The 15,449-nt window shown below is 52.2% G+C and overlaps 9 protein-coding genes across 9 annotated transcripts; 4 read left to right on the top strand and 5 right to left on the bottom strand.

Annotated features, from left to right (window-relative positions):
- Positions 1 to 235: 235 nt before the first annotated feature.
- YAP1802 (Yap1802p) lies at positions 236 to 1,738 on the bottom strand (the record flags this gene model as incomplete). The annotated part of the gene is made up of 1 exon (XM_037281069.1): positions 236 to 1,738. The coding sequence occupies one exon, from the start codon at positions 1,736 to 1,738 to the stop codon at positions 236 to 238; it is 1,503 nt and encodes a 500-aa protein (XP_037136964.1).
- A 460-nt stretch (positions 1,739 to 2,198) lies between these two features.
- Positions 2,199 to 2,627, top strand: MPC3 (mitochondrial pyruvate carrier; the record flags this gene model as incomplete). Its single annotated transcript, XM_037281068.1, has 1 exon — positions 2,199 to 2,627. The coding sequence occupies one exon, from the start codon at positions 2,199 to 2,201 to the stop codon at positions 2,625 to 2,627; it is 429 nt and encodes a 142-aa protein (XP_037136963.1).
- A 36-nt stretch (positions 2,628 to 2,663) lies between these two features.
- LSC2 (succinate--CoA ligase (GDP-forming) subunit beta) lies at positions 2,664 to 3,935 on the bottom strand (the record flags this gene model as incomplete). The annotated part of the gene is made up of 1 exon (XM_037281067.1): positions 2,664 to 3,935. The coding sequence occupies one exon, from the start codon at positions 3,933 to 3,935 to the stop codon at positions 2,664 to 2,666; it is 1,272 nt and encodes a 423-aa protein (XP_037136962.1).
- Positions 3,936 to 4,191: 256 nt separating this feature from the next.
- SDA1 (Sda1p) lies at positions 4,192 to 6,432 on the bottom strand (the record flags this gene model as incomplete). Its single annotated transcript, XM_037281066.1, has 1 exon — positions 4,192 to 6,432. The coding sequence occupies one exon, from the start codon at positions 6,430 to 6,432 to the stop codon at positions 4,192 to 4,194; it is 2,241 nt and encodes a 746-aa protein (XP_037136961.1).
- A 243-nt stretch (positions 6,433 to 6,675) lies between these two features.
- BRF1 (transcription factor TFIIIB subunit BRF1) lies at positions 6,676 to 8,358 on the bottom strand (the record flags this gene model as incomplete). Its single annotated transcript, XM_037281065.1, has 1 exon — positions 6,676 to 8,358. One exon carries the CDS (start codon positions 8,356 to 8,358, stop codon positions 6,676 to 6,678), a length of 1,683 nt encoding a protein of 560 aa, XP_037136960.1.
- Positions 8,359 to 8,738: 380 nt separating this feature from the next.
- On the top strand, positions 8,739 to 9,407 carry CPD1 (2',3'-cyclic-nucleotide 3'-phosphodiesterase; the record flags this gene model as incomplete). Its single annotated transcript, XM_037281064.1, has 1 exon — positions 8,739 to 9,407. The coding sequence occupies one exon, from the start codon at positions 8,739 to 8,741 to the stop codon at positions 9,405 to 9,407; it is 669 nt and encodes a 222-aa protein (XP_037136959.1).
- Positions 9,408 to 9,469: 62 nt separating this feature from the next.
- HG536_0A01000 (6-phosphogluconolactonase) lies at positions 9,470 to 10,489 on the top strand (the record flags this gene model as incomplete). The annotated part of the gene is made up of 1 exon (XM_037281063.1): positions 9,470 to 10,489. One exon carries the CDS (start codon positions 9,470 to 9,472, stop codon positions 10,487 to 10,489), a length of 1,020 nt encoding a protein of 339 aa, XP_037136958.1.
- Positions 10,490 to 10,868: 379 nt separating this feature from the next.
- MGA1 (Mga1p) lies at positions 10,869 to 11,975 on the top strand (the record flags this gene model as incomplete). The annotated part of the gene is made up of 1 exon (XM_037281062.1): positions 10,869 to 11,975. One exon carries the CDS (start codon positions 10,869 to 10,871, stop codon positions 11,973 to 11,975), a length of 1,107 nt encoding a protein of 368 aa, XP_037136957.1.
- Positions 11,976 to 12,263: 288 nt separating this feature from the next.
- Positions 12,264 to 14,684, bottom strand: RIE1 (Rie1p; the record flags this gene model as incomplete). The annotated part of the gene is made up of 1 exon (XM_037281061.1): positions 12,264 to 14,684. One exon carries the CDS (start codon positions 14,682 to 14,684, stop codon positions 12,264 to 12,266), a length of 2,421 nt encoding a protein of 806 aa, XP_037136956.1.
- Positions 14,685 to 15,449: the final 765 nt, after the last annotated feature.

The following is a 15,449-nucleotide window of genomic DNA, read 5'->3' as shown; positions in this document are numbered from 1 at the left end:
TGTTAGTTAGGTGATTTCTGCTCTTCGAGAACGACTGGCGTGCGGCATCCACTAAATTCGCGCCGATTAGTGGAACCCGCCAGGTCAGAATTTAGAGGAATCCGGATCACGTGCGACGTTCTCTTTCGAATTTCATTGACGAGCGGCGCTACCATACGTAGGTTCGTTACCGCCTAGCATGGTGGACAGGCTGTGCTGGTAGCGAAAGGTTTGATGTGAGATCTATTAGAATAGTTTATATGTCGATGAGATTAGGATTTTGGTTGTACATTTGTTGCTGCTGCTGCTGCTGGTGGTGTTGCTGCTGTATCTGCATCTGCTGCTGCGCTTGCAGCTGTTGCTGCTGGATCTGCTGCAGCTGGAACGGGTTGTACCCGGTGCCCTGCTGTACCATGCCCAGTTGGTTGTAGGCCGTTGTGTCGAAGTTCGAGGCGGGCACGAGACTGGGTGCCGTCTGCGAGGGCATGAGTGGCTGCGGCTGCTGGAAGGGATTTTGTATCTGTGGCTGCGGCTGCGGCTGCTGCGGAAGATTGGGTTGTGTGAACGGGTTCAGCAGATCGTGCGGCGTCTCTGCGGTGAACGGGTTGTTGGAGCCGGTTCGCGAGGGGTGCAGGTTCTGGGTGTTCGAGTAGCCTCCGAACCCGGCGCCCGTGAAGGCGGGGGTCACCTGGTTTGTGGAGTAGAAACCGGTCGCCTGCTGCGGCACGCCGTTCGCGTTCAGGAACGGGTTGCCCGTGGGCTGCTGCTCGAACGTGAAGGTGTCCGCCTGCTGCGCGCCAAACGGGTTGTACGGCTGCTGTTGCACCGTTGGCGACACGAGCAACTGCTGGTTCTGCAACTGCTGTTCCAGCAGTTTCTTCTGTTTCCTTATCTGCTCGAGCTTCTTCTGCGCGATCGACGTGCCGGACTCGGGCGCGTCCTTGCTGAAAGTGATGTGCGTCTTCTCGTCCTCGCGCAGGTGCTCCTCCAGCGACCGGATAAGCTTTGTGGTGATGTGTTTGATCACGGGGATCTTCATGCCGACCGCCTTGCCCGACTTGAGGTACTTGACCACGTCGTCCGTGAGCCCGACAAACGCCTTGTACAGCTCGAGCGTTCGCTGCGCGTCCGCCCGCGTAAGCTCGAAGAACGCCTCGAGCAGCGTGATGATCCCCTCGTTCAGACACTTGTACAGCGACAGCAGATCCTGCACCAGCAGCCGGAACCCGCACAGCAGCAGCTCGTTCGACAGGTCCGCCTGCGAGTACCGGTTCCTGATCAGGGCCTGAATCTGCGTTTCCAGCGACCCCACGTGATCGAGCGCGCGCCGCACGCCGCCCGACCCGGCCACCGACTTCAGGCCCGAGTATCCCTCCCGCACGTAGTCGACCCCGGTCGCCTCGAACTCCTCGCATCGCGTCAGCAGGTACCTGTCGTACCGCTCCAGCGCTCGCAAGTCCGCGGACGCCCATCGGCCCGCCCGCTCGATCTCGCTCAGCTCAAAGAACGAAAGATGTGTTGAAAAATACCGGATCGCCACGTTCCGGTCGCCCTCCCGTATCATCAGGTGCACCACGATCAGCGTCTTGTACACCACCGTCCAGGCGGTGTCCGAGATCCTCGTCTCGAGTGCCCGCACCACCTCGCGGAACTCCCCAGGGTCTGCCGTGCCCAATATGATCGGCTCGATGTACTTCTGCTTGGGCGGCGCCATCTTGATCTTGGTCGCGCCCTTCACCAGCTTCATATACGTCGTCATAGCTGCTCTCTGCGCTGCTCATCCGCCGTTGATGTCCCCGTAAAGCACCACCAGTACTCCTATTAATGTAGACACACCCCAGAGCTCGCAAGATCGCATCGCTTCGCACGGCCAAAATTCCCAACACCCACGCACCGTCTACCCGCCGGACATTCAGCGGTCCTCTCGGACACGAGAGAAACCACGTCACCTTGCACGGCCCGGAAGGCCGGTCGCGCTCTCGCGCTCGTTTCTTCTTCCCCGATCGCATGACTGATTTCCTCCAGCAACAAATGACCCACCAGGCGGCGGCCAAGCAAGAGGCAGTGTATATAAGGCTTCGAGCACAAAGAAGGGTCGCGGTCACCTAGGGAGAGCGGCGGGAGTAAGATCAGTCGGTTGTGTCTCGATAGTAAGGATATAAGGATCAACGGAACGCCAAGATTGTGGAACGAAGCGGAAAGTGAACAGGGTATATACGATGTCAGCTCTTAATATTGCTTTTAGGAGGTTTTGGAATAGTGAAACGGGTCCGAGAACGGTACATTTCTGGGCTCCGACGTTGAAATGGGGGCTTGTGATCGCTGGATTGAGCGATATCCATCGTCCCGTGGAGAAAGTGTCTGGACCGCAGAATTTGTCGCTTCTCGCCACGGCGTTGATATGGACGCGGTGGTCGTTTGTGATCAAGCCCAAGAACTACCTGCTAGCGTCGGTGAACTTCTTTCTCGGATGTACGGCCGGGTACCACATCTCGCGGATCGTCAACTACAGGATACGCAGCGGGGACTCTGCGGGACAGGTGGTCAGGTATATCTTCAACGGGGAGCAGGGCGCCGGGCAGCCGCAGCAGTGTGAGAACAAGAAGCTGGTTTTGCATTCTGGTAATGCAAACGAATATAAGCATTAAGACAGGGATATGTACTTTTAGACACGTAATCAATGATCATTTCTTTGCGGAAGAGTGGTGTTCGTTGGCAAGCTGGACGGCCTTCTGCGCGGCCGGGTCGAGCTCGTCGAACGAGAAGATCTTGAGACCGCTGTCGCGGATGATCTGCTGGCCCTCCTCGAGCTTGGTGCCCTGCAGACGGGCGACGATGGGCACGGTGACGCCGAGCTCCTTGGCCGCGTTGACGAGACCCTCGGCAACGTAGTCGCAGCGGACGATGCCGCCAAAGATGTTCACGAATATGGCGTCGACCTTCTTGTTCGAGAGGATCAGCTCGAACGCCTTCTTGATCGTCTCAGGCGTGGCGCCGCCGCCGCAGTCGAGGAAGTTGGCTGGGTCTCCGCCGTACAGCTTGATCACGTCCATCGTCGCCATGGCGAGCCCGGCGCCGTTGACCAGACATCCGATGTTACCTTGCAACTTGACAAAGTTCAGGTCGTACTGCTTGGCGACCACTTCGTCGGGGTCCTCCTGCGAGAGATCTCTCCAAGCCCAAACGTCCTTCTGCTTGAACGACGCGTTGTCGTCAAAGCCGAACTTGGCGTCCATGCACATCACTTTGCGCTCGCTGTTGGCGACTTCGCTGAACGGGTTGATCTCGATCTGCGTCGCGTCGCGCTCGGTGAAGATCTGGTACAGTTTCCTGACCGCTTGCGCGGCCTCCGGCTGCGCTTCCTTGCTGAATCCGAGGTTCTCGCTGACGGCTTGGCAGGTCTCGTCCGTGATCCCCTCGGAAGGCGTGATGTAGAACTTTTTGATCGCGTCCGGGTTCTTCTCAGCAACCTCCTCGATGTTCATACCACCTTCGCTCGAGCAGATAATCAGCGGCTTCTTGGTTTTCCGGTCCAACAGGATCGACAGGTACGCCTCGTGCTTCGCGTCGACTCGCTCCACCAGATACACGGCGCTCACTAGCTTACCACGGGGTCCGCTCTGCTTGGTGATCAGCTTGTGCTGCAACATCTGGCCAGCAAGCTCGCGCGCTTCCTCCGGGCTGCCACACATATGCACTCCGCTCTTGAATCCAGTGTCGAAGTGCCCCTTGCCTCTACCACCGGTAAGTGCCTGCGCCTTCACCACCAATCTATCCGTGTTCAGCTTCTTAGCAACTTCGAACGCCTCATCTGCGGATGTAGCCGCTTGGCCTCGAGGCGTGCCAACGCCGTACTGCCTCAACAACTCAGCTGACCGAAACTCATGAATTGACAATTGTCTCACCTGTTGGGCGACTCTCACACCGGCACGTTGACGAAAAGCGGCTCCTAACATCTCAAAAACGACTCAGGAAAGCTCAATGGCTTCTGTTCTGCTTCGTGTTGTCGACGACACCAGAACCGAACTCTCTTTTCGCTCGTATTTATACTGCTTCTGGTTGCTTCCCCGGGAAATCCGCTTGTCCGAAAAAGCACCGGACACTTTCGGACAGTGCGGATAACCGCGACACCGACTTCGGCGGCTAAATATCGCCATAGTCGTACCGATTCTAAGAACTAATGTACATGGGTTTGTCTAATTGTAACTTCTACTAGAATCCCTTCTTCTTTTGCTTTGTGATGTGAGCACGGAGAACCTTCTGCTTATCTCGCAGCGACATCTTCTGCTTGCCCTGTACTGAGCGCTTGTGGATCATCATGACAAAATTCTTCTTTCTGGCCTTTTCTCTGTTGGTGGTCGAGTGAGCCTTGTCCCGCTTGCCGCGTCGACTGCCAAACTTGTCACGGCCTTCGCGGCCCTCCATGATCTTCTGGATCCTCTCTTCACGGGTCTGCTTGTACTTGACGGGGCCGACCAGGGTCTCGGAGTCGACGAGCTCTTCGTTCTTCTTGTTTGGGAAGCCCATTAGCTTGGAGACACCTTCTTCAGCGCGCAGTTCATTCAGCTTTGCGAAATCAGCTGGGGTGAGCACTCTGGTAGATGCAAGGTCGCGAAATGCCTCCTCTGGCTCGATCTTTGCAGGCTTCTTGCCGGCGTCGCCGTCTTCGTCTTCGCTGAGTTCCAGATCAGAGTCCTTGTCGTCGCTGTCGCTCATCTCGACATCGTACTCTTTATCGCTTTCAATGGTGACCCACTCACCGTCCACATCGTCCTCACTGGCGGCTTCCTCGTCGACTTCCCAATTGGCTTCCTCGTCCTCGTCGCCGTCCCCGTTCTCTTGTTTCCATTTGGCAAGCAGTTCAATACCAGCAATGCCCTCGACTTGGTCAGTTTCGACACCAAATTGCGGTCTCTTCTGCTTGATGTCCTGGCCTTCACGTCTGGCTTCCTGCAATTCCATAGAGGCAACCTTACCACGGTCCTTCTTCTTCAACATCTCTGGCGCAACCTCACGGTACAGGGTCACCAGCGATTTGGCCGCCATGTTGACACCCTTCGCCTTGGAGCTCCTGTACTCCACTAGATCCTGCAGCAAGGTTTCGTCGATCGCCAGAGGTGCACGAGAACATATTTCTTTGATGGTGTTCAAACCAGCCGCCGCCACCTCGGAGGCGACACCGTCTGACACGAATTCGTCTGCGATCTTGCGGACAAGTACTTGTAAGTTCTCTGGTGGCACCAATTCGTGACATGCTTGGGCACACGCCGACATTATCTTTGTCACATCTCTTTGCTTCGGAGTTAGATACTTCAGGAAGAAAGTGTATAGCCCCAGAATCATCAATTTGTGCGTACCAACCATTCTGGAGATCAGCTGCATCAGCGAGATCTTCTGATCAAGGTCAAACTTCGTATTACTCTTCCCAGATAAATGCTGGTTGAAAAGCTTCTCAGCGAATCCCTGTGGATCTCGCAAAAGATGGATTGCACTGAAATTCAGATAGCCGCTGGGCTGTCCGGAACCGCTTTTTTTCTTCTTGTAAGTCTTGATAGCATTCTCTAATTTTTTATTACGTCTACCGGTTTTCTTATTAACCTGCATCTTATGTTTAACTGCATCCAGATCGAATCCTCCTTCGTCGTCAGAATCTTCCTCGAAATTGGCCTCACGTTCTCTATCTGCGTCTAGAAAGAACATGACTCCTGAGATGGCGATCTTCACGTCACTGTGTAGTGTCGCCTGGGTCATGATCTCAACAGTTCTGGAATCATCCCAAATGCCTCGCCTCCACAGCTCTCTCGTCAGCTTGGAAGCCCAAATACCTTGAGAGTCGGGCTGGTCGAGCAAGTTAAAGCAGACAGCCTGGGTAGATCTGTTCAGCTTCTGGTTTTTCGATCCTGTGTTACAGCTCTTCAGCAAGGAAATCAGATTCTTGTATATCAGTTGTCTCAGTTCACGCGCATGGGAATTTACTGTTAAGGCATTGCCTTGAGACGAGTAAGCAATCAGCAGAGGGAACAATGTCTGAATAAATTGTTCAGCTGTGATCACACCTTTGTTTCTCAGCATCGTCAGTGATGCGATGATCTTTTCCTTTAATGCAAACGGCAGTGATTTGTGATGCTCAAGAACCAATTGCTTCAGCTCGTCAGGAAAGTTTGCGGTCTCCTTGGGAAAACATGAACAGACTTGCGAAACAAAGCCGATTAGCTCAAGAAGCTGCTCGGTTGTACTTGTGGTACCTGAAGAACCAGAAGAACCTGTTTCACCAGAGACTCCGATATTCTCCGAACCTGTCAAACCTTGCAGCATAAAGATATCTCTCAATGACTCGTAATGGGCATATTGCTGTAGGAACTCTTCATGGTATGATTCCGGATCACGCTTCACCAAATTTTGCAGCAGAATAATATTAGTCGGCAAAATAGCAGCCCTCCCACGTTTTGCCATTTGTCAGACGTGCCACCAGGAAGCTATTGATGAAGCAACTCGATCAAGATAACCTTTACAGAACCTTATCTAGCATAGTAGTGCGATGAGATGCGATGAGATGAGATGAGATGAGCTGTGAGATGAAAATTTATCAATCTGCTCGTCAATCGTGATAATACCAAGCTTCAGTATATAAGAATAATACAAGAACTCCCCGTTGCGATGCTCTTATGAGCGGTATCCCAGTGTGTCTCTTGCCAGTTACTTGAACAGACCATCGACAGCGTCGTAGTTGATTTTCTTCGAGAAACTAGCTTTTTGTAGCATGTTTTTGACGCTGTCCGCTGCAGTGAAATCACCGCTCTCCTCGGCAGCTTTCAAGGCAGCTTTCAAACCGGATTCGTCCTTTAAGTCTGACATCATGCCAGCCGCTGCGGCAGCATCGATCTCCGCAGACGTTTTCTTGCGTCTTTTGGTGCGTCTTCTCTTACCAGAGGTGTTTCCAGCGGCCACATCCGCTTCCTGCTTTAAACGCTTGCTTTCCTGCTCGAGCAGATACTCACCGTTTATCCCAATCCATATCCTTTCCTTCAACTTCGACGCCTCGTCGTCCAGGAGTTGTGCATCCAGCTCCTCGTCGTCCACATCTTCCAAGTTGTCTGGATCGTCCGGCACCTTTGACAGCAGTGATTTGGTGGTGGGAAGCAGATGCAAGTTACGTGGTCTATACGGATCTGTTTCCAGGGTGTAGCCGTCTATGCTATCTTGAAATTTGCCATCCCCGTTAGTGTCTTTCTGATCATCGGCAGGCTCGTCGTCCTGTGATTCAGTCCGGTAAACGTGTAAATCATCGATCCCATGTGTCGCTTTCATATTCTTGATTTCCTGCTCTCGTCTTTGCGAAAACTGCTTTAGGTAATACAAGATTTCACGCGAGGAGAGTTCTTGCTCACCAAGAATCTGCGTTAAGATGGGATTTCGGTTTAGAGCTTCTTCGCTTGTCTCATTCATCTCCATCCGGTCCAGCTTCCTCTTCAACTTTGTCTCTTTGATCCTATTTTTTGCAAACGAGGGGGGATGAGCTCCAGGCTCCGTTGACTCATCATTCCTGAATTCTTTGATGGAAAGCTTCCCAGCTTTAGTGTTCTTGAACTCGTTCAAACGTTGTTGGAGCGTCTCTTCAGCCACATGGGACACGGCCACGATCTCCGAATGTGTTCTTCTCAAGTTGTTCATCCTGCAAGCCAATAAAATACAGGCTCCGGCAATCCCTGCTGGTCTACGACCTTCGTACATCCAGTCGCGCGACATCCTCTGGGCAAGCTTGACTGCATCCTTCACAACCTTGATTTTCTTATCTCCAAGGTCTAGTTTCTCGGCAAAGTGCTGAATAAACAGTGAAGGATCCGCTAGAGGCAGTTTAGTGATATGCAGCGCCTTCACCATTTTCAGGAATGTAGCACCAATAGAATAAACACCAACTTGCAATCTGGAGGAGAAGTCGATCAACATGTGATGGGTCTTTTCTTTACGGCATGCCACGTACAGGCAAGATGCGATCACATTCTGAGAACGTCGTCCCTGGACAAAATTGTTCGCCAGGGCAAGCTTGTACCACTGGTATGCGGCCTCCATGATATACTCCGGAATGTTCAACGCATGGGAGACAGCACGAAGCTTCCTTCGAGCATTGTTCAGCGTAGCTTCGCGGGACTCCAGCGCACTCGAGCCACCATGCGACCCAAAAGACGCATGACTTTGACCGGCACCGATGAAAGACCCCTGGACGACCGCAGCACCGGCACTCGTTTCGCCAAACGTCACTTCCGACACGATCGGATTATCCTCCGAGACAACACCACAGTTCTTACACACAAGGTCATTATTCGCGTTCGAAAGGTCTCTCTCAAACTCTGTCCCCCTACAGGACCGACAAACAGGCATCTAGCGATATCTCAAGCGCCCCTGGCTGCTTATTCTTGTTCGATGAGCTAGCTAATCATCGCCTGTCGATCAACTGCCAGCTAAAAGCGTGGTAACCTTGAAGGAGCATCGCTATTGGTGTGGTGTCTGGGCGTGGACATCAAATAATGCCACTAGCAGCAATTGGTAGCACTCTGGCCTGCTTCTGGCCGACTGCTACCCAGATCAGGGCTCGCCGGCCGAGTGTTGGTTGCTTTCTGTGTACTTGCGCGGCGCCTTCCGCTTAGACTAAGAGCTGCCGTCTAGCCATTCTAAGGCGTAAAGACTTGGGACAAGAACCTCGACAGCGGAAGCACAGGTAAACCATTTGGCTGTCCGAATAGCTTCTAATTGGTTGTCTAATGACGATTGCACTCTGGTACTGCCCGCAGCAGGGTTCTGCTGCGTATGAGATTCTCGAGCTGTTGATCGAGTCCCTCCAAAGCATATTCCCCAGCTCGCCAAGGTTCGAGCCACACATCACGATCACGAATAACCTGGTGTGCAACGACCCGGATGACGTGAACAAGATTCTGACCTCCTGCGTCGCTGCGGTGCAGTCGATCAAGCCGCTACTCGGGTCTGCAAGCAGCGGCGGACAGCTGGTCTCATTCAAGCGCTGCAGCGTGGGAAAGAAGTTCTTCGACAAGGTGGTCCTTGAGTGTCACGAAAACAGATACCTGATCAGCATTGCCCAGATCATGAGAGAACTTTACGTCGAGATAGACGACACATCCCGGAGCCAGAGGGCGGCGACGTGGGCTCGAGACGAGTTTCGCCCGCATCTCTCGCTGCTGTACTCCGAGACCTACCCCATCAGCCAGGCGTTCCTGCGGATTATACAGCAGAGGATAGAAGACGCCCTGGATGTCCAATTGCGCAGCCTGCCCGCGACGGGCGGCGACCGCCAGCTCGCCTGGCAGCTTTCCACCACGCCGACTTGCTCGTGGAGTCTGCCGGGCACTTTCAAGGTGGTCAAGTGCGAGGGCCCCGTCGACGAATGGCAAGTGCTCGGGAGAACAGATGTCTGAGCCCGCGGCAGCTCGCTTTCTGAAGAGCCCGCGCTACAGAGACAGCCAGAGGTCCCAGCGACATGGTTAAGGTCTCGCCAGAATCCCAGGCTCTCGGCACAGTATCAGGCAGCAGCAGCCACCATTCAGAGGCCCTCCTGATGGATTTGACGGCGTTAGAGCAGTGTCTCGTTACCCGGTCGTCCACTAGGGCCGTGCTTATCGGGCGTGGCAACTGGGATATAAAGAGCACTGCTCCAGCAGGACGGCCAGGCGCAGTGTTCAGCAGCTATATTGATCGATTGCAGGTGTTACTGATGGTGGAGGTCTACAAGTACTCGGAGAAACAAGTGTTGGCTCGCAAAGTAGGCGAGTTTATCGTGGAATGCCAGGAGCGCGCCCTTGCGGCCGACGGCAACAGCACCTTCACCGTTGCGATCAGCGGAGGCTCGCTCGTGAACGTTCTGAGAGCGAGCCTGGTCGACGACGACGAGCTGTCCGCCAAGGTGAAGTGGTCCAAGTGGCAGATCTACTTCTGCGACGAGAGACTGGTGCCGCTCGACGACCCCCAGAGCAACTACGGAGCGTTCAAGACAGCGGTGCTGGACCCGCTCTCGCACCACGGCGACCATCTGAACCTCGGGCCCACCGTCTACGCCATCAACGAGGCGCTGGTCCAGCAGGGCTCGCACCAGAACGAGAAGATCGCGGAGGAGTACGCGTCGCTGCTGCCGGCCGCGGGCTTCGACCTGCTGCTGCTCGGCTGCGGCCCCGACGGCCACACCTGCTCGCTGTTCCCGGGCGACGCCCACAGGTACCTGCTCGAAGAGACCTCCAAGACCGTCGCGTGGTGCCGCGACTCGCCCAAGCCACCCAGCGACAGGATCACCTTCACGCTGCCCGTGATCGCACGCTCCCGCAACATCGCCTTCGTCGCAGAGGGCAGCTCCAAGCAGCAGATCATGCACAAGATTTTCGACGACCGCAACGTCTCGCTCCCCACCGCGCTCATCAACGCCTCCTACGGCGAGAAGGTGCGCTGGTACGTCGACGACGACGCCTTCGCCCGTGTCGCCGACAGCTCAGTGCTCGCCAATCGCTAGAACCCTCAGCTCCGTACAAGCCTTGCCATCTCATCGGATTTATTCTAAGTATTTGAATTAAAGGTCACGATTCACGACCTCGATAAACCTTGCCTGCCAGAAGGTGTCAAAGCTTAATTTTCCAGTTGGAAAGTAATAATGGACAGGAAGCCCACTACTGGTGTATTGGATCGTTTGGTGGTGTGGTATCTTGTTGAATAGGATCAGAAAGGTTTGCTCTAGTTACAGGAAGTTCAAGAAGTTTTTTTCGTTACCGTTTGCCCCACATTGATTGGAAGTGTTGAAATCAGATTTGAAGCGAACTGAAGTTTTGCAAAGATACATGAGTTTGTGGTAAGGTTGGGTCTTGCAGCTTTTTTCACCTTTTCCTTTGGTTGCGATGCATTCAAAGACGTTTATTCACCAACTACATGCGATTCTTTCAGAATCGCATCTGCGGGAATGGATAAAGTGGTCGGAAGAGGACGACGCCACGTTCGTGCTGAAACCGTACGACAGTGGGTTCAGCAGGATGGTTCTGAAGCGATATTTCAAACATGGGAATGTTAGCAGTTTTGTTCGCCAGCTTCACATGTACGGGTTCCACAAGATCACTACGGCGCCGGAAAGCGCGGCAGCTGGTAGGAGTGGCGGCTCGAAGGACCGCAGCGAAGTGTTGTGGTCTTTCAGCCATCCCCAGGGCCACTTCAGGAAGGACGCTGATGTTGCGACGCTCAAGAAGATCCAGCGTAAGAGCACTGGAGTCGGCAGGGATGGCAAGAGGAAAAACGTGCTATCCACGGTTTGTATAAACTACGTCGGGTCTGCAAACGGCTCTGGTTATGGTGGTCAAGATGCGTCGGCGCCGCTGGCGGAGCAGCAGCAGCAGTATGATCGTCGACACTATGCTTCTTTGCCCTTGCTGCCGCCGGCGGCGCTCGGCTTGCAAAAACAGGAACCTCAGCAGCAACAGCAGCCGCTGCTGCCACACTTGCACCGCAAGGAGCATCTGATAGCGAGATCCCGAACTATCTCGCTACCGGAGGTAATCCAGCAATCAGCGGCGCCGACCGCTCCGTCATCTACAGCTTCGTCCACGCCCGCACCGGCGCCGGTGCAATACAGATCATCAAGCCCTCTATATTCTCTGAATGCTTTCCAGTACCAATCACCTTTCCCTCACGCGCCCGGTCCTCTGGGGTCTTATACAACGCCCAGCTCCTCAGTGGTATCCTCCAATGCCGCAGACGTTTGTCCAATTAGCGATTATCATCAACGTCTAGAGAATAATCTGCAGATTTTAAGGAAATCGCTCGCTACAGTCGCTGATGTTCTGCCATCACTATGTGGTGATCTTTCCAGAGATTCTGCGCAAGAAAAGGACCACAAGACCAACTATGACCGTTACATAAAGAGCCTTCAAGTTTTGAAGGAAGAATTGGTTGCCTCATCGACAGGCGAGCTCCCAATGGCAGGCTTTTCGAATAGCAATTCGACGGATAACTAAATTAAATGATGCTAAACTCCATCTTGGGTCAAAGCCCTATCGATAGGTAATGGCGAGAAGAACGCTACAGAGCATTGAGATTCAAGTCAACACTTGCACGCCATGCCCATCTCCAGAACTGTGATAGAATGGGACCCACATCTACGATACCCAAACCATGAAATGATGTGGCTCGCTTAACAATTGATTTGTATAATAGCAATTTTGTAATTCTAACGACCGACTATGTCAGGTTTTGCTTTAAATAAAATGCATTAATATGTACAAACGGTTATCTTGAAGTGCCGATCAGACTGAAATCCCGTCATCGGCCTCATCATCATCAGATCTCGAGTTCGGATGATGCATCACATAGGGCTCCCTCATCATCAGAGAGGTGTTAGCGCTTGACGGCACAAAAGGAGCTGAAGGCAACGCATGGGATACCGAAGGCGGAGCTATGGGTACACCTGCCCAAGCGCCGCCGCGAGGCAAGAAGTTGCTGGGCATAGGTCCGCCAGTACTTGGTCTTTGTTGCCTCATGGCATTCAGGAACTTGACATTAATCTGACCTCTAGAATGTTCGTTGAAAGACGCTCTGTTTGATGCTAATTTTGGATTGAATGGATGACTATCGGGGTTTGCGCGTTGGCCATGACCTGAACCTACACCGCTTTGGCCGAATCTTGCTCGTTTTTGCGCAAAAGATACATGAAGGATGTGAGCGTGTGACAATGGAAAGTTGTTCGTCGCCAGAATAGCGCGCGATGCATCCAGCGGATTCTTGAAGCAAACAAAACCATATCCTCTAGAAGTTCCTGGATGGTTCGGATCACGATTAACTGCATTAGAAATTGGCGAACTTTGGCCCTCGCAATTCCGGCCTTTACCGCCTCCTATTGTTATAATCTTGGCGCTGATTATGTCTCCAAATACTTGATAGAAGTCGTAGAGGTCCTCATCCTTCCAAGATAATGGAATATGCTTGACATATAGATTCGACTCCTGCTGGTCCCGAGTCGGTAGCGGCAATGCAAACGGTGGGCTTTGAGAAATAATCCCGTATGCATTCATTGGGAATACAGTACCACCGGTAGCAGAAGGATCGAAAGCTTGGGCAGGACTGGGCATCTGCTCAAAAGTCTGAAAAGCGGGGCTGTACGGGCCAGCACTTCGAGATCGGTTCAAAGGATATGCAGCTTCGCTATCTGACAGATCTGTATCGTCCGAGGATGACGCTGAAAGTGAACCCATAGAATTGACATAAGGGAAGAACAAGTTCCCAAGCCCGCCATATAACCCATACAAGTTCGGAGCAGGATAATAGTTATTATCACCTCTATTCCCAAAGCCAGTCGAAATTAGCGGTTTCTTATGATGATAGGCCTGTGCTTTGTTTTGAGCGGCCTTGTTAACCACAAGCTTACGGCCTAGCCATTCGAAATCGTTGAATACCTCTATGGCTTTCACGGCTTGTGCATGGTTTGCAAACTTGATGAATCCGTAATTTTTAAAGGGATTGTCATCATGTTGAGGACAGTACCGTTTAGTGTCGTCGATGGCCTCACACCCCTCCTCAGCCGATTTCTCGTACTTCGCAGCTTCATTTTCCACTTCTGTGTCGATCTCCGAAAGAAACTGAGAACCGCCCGGTCTGATTTTCCTAGGAAAATACACGGACTCGATGACAAGATCCGTCATTAATGGTGCTAATCGCTCGCGGAAAAGCTTGATGACATCTTCCGGGGTTAGAACTTCATTGTTAGAATTAAGAACGGGCAGGTTCCCGACAAAAACGCCCCTGAACTTCTCGTCATCGCTATTTTCCTTGATGTTGTCTCGATAGATTCGCTCCCTCTCTTTCCTCTCAATGTGGAAATTGATGAACAATGTACTGGAACCCAGTTTCTTACCATTCAATTCGCTTATGCATCTGGATGCCTGAGAACCCAACGGATATGAAACAAAACCATAGCCGAGTGACTCACCAGTTACATTATCGCATATAATTTTGAGACATGAAACTGGACCAAACTTGGAAAAGATGGGAATAACCTGGTCCAGCAGCATATCTTTCGGCACTCCTTTCACGTAAAGGTTGCCTGGTTGTGCCAGTGCATGCCCGTTGTAACTAATAGACCATTTCTCAATTAACTCATTTTTACTTTTTAAGATATTTTGAACCACATTGCAAACCGACTTGAGTACGTTAAATCTTTTGAACTGAACCTGAATAACTTTATCGTAATTATACGGTGTCTCCTTGCTATCACTTGAGCTGGCGCTTGCAAACTCAACGTTCCCACTCTCGAAGATATAAATATCTTTATGCTCTTCAATGACGTTCAACCTCCTACTATCGGCTAGGTATTCATATGGCTCAATGTTAGCAGCATTCACAAACGTCCCCTTGTGGTGATGGCACACAGCCTCCAGCTCGGACACAATGCCCTGCATCTCATCAGATGCATCGTCACCTCGATCAGCAAGCTTTATTCTCACAGTTAGTAAATTTGTATTCGCGAGTGCCTCCAGCTGCGAGTTCATAGACGACCCCGAAAGAGAGATCTTCGAAAAGTCGGCGTCTAGGGAGGTGCTTGCCGAATTAGTACATGATCTCGGGGTTGAGCAATTGCTCGACGAGGCTGATACCTGGTTCTCGTCGGACCCAGGCTCACCGTATCGCTTCAAACTTTTTCTATTTCCTTTCTCCATGGGCTTAACGGTCATTGAAAGCAAAAAGAAAACATGCAGGAATGGTTGACCTAAACTTGATGAACGTCCCTTATTAAGTGGCAGTGTAGGATGTAGGTCCTTGTAACTTCACCACTATAGTTAGCCCTTAATAACTCCGAGGCCCAAGGCAGATCACGAGCCACAGATGAGTAAAAAGATATGCGGATATCCGTTGAAGTATCAAAAGTCGCGGATTAGATTCACCCAGAACGTTCGAGACGAAACGCGTCCTCACGAGGCACCTGGGTCCTCAATGGCCTAGCTACTCTTTGTACACCACTCAACTACCATTTATCCTGCTTCTTGCCCACCGTTGTTATTTATTCCAACAACTCAGCTCTGCAGGAGCGGTCGGCATCCGAGACATTCCTCACATCCCGATCACGGCAATTTTACGGGGATAGAAATGGGTCCGTCGTTACGGCCTCTCGATGAGTAATTTCCATGCGAAAAATCATGCGCGAGATTCAATTGCACCTAGCTATTGGCCGAACTCCGGTCATTGCTCCGAGCTGCCGTTCGAAAAATGGTTAGCTTCCACGGCCCTCGCGAAAGGCAATCGTGCGACGAATGCCTATAACCTATAACGACCGACGATACTGGCTCAGTATGCTCCTTAGAGGGTTGAGGTCCCGGCATTTACTATTTCAGGCGCTTTTGCGGTTTTTCCGATGCGCGCACTTGATTAGCGTCCATATCCTGAAAATGTGCGGGAAGCACAGAGTTCGAAATGACAACAAAAGCACCTGCGGATATTAT

This window comes from Torulaspora globosa, chromosome 1 (assembly GCF_014133895.1).
Source record: "Torulaspora globosa chromosome 1, complete sequence".
Taxonomy (NCBI): domain Eukaryota; kingdom Fungi; phylum Ascomycota; class Saccharomycetes; order Saccharomycetales; family Saccharomycetaceae; genus Torulaspora; species Torulaspora globosa.
This window is presented reverse-complemented; position numbering and strand designations above follow the sequence as displayed.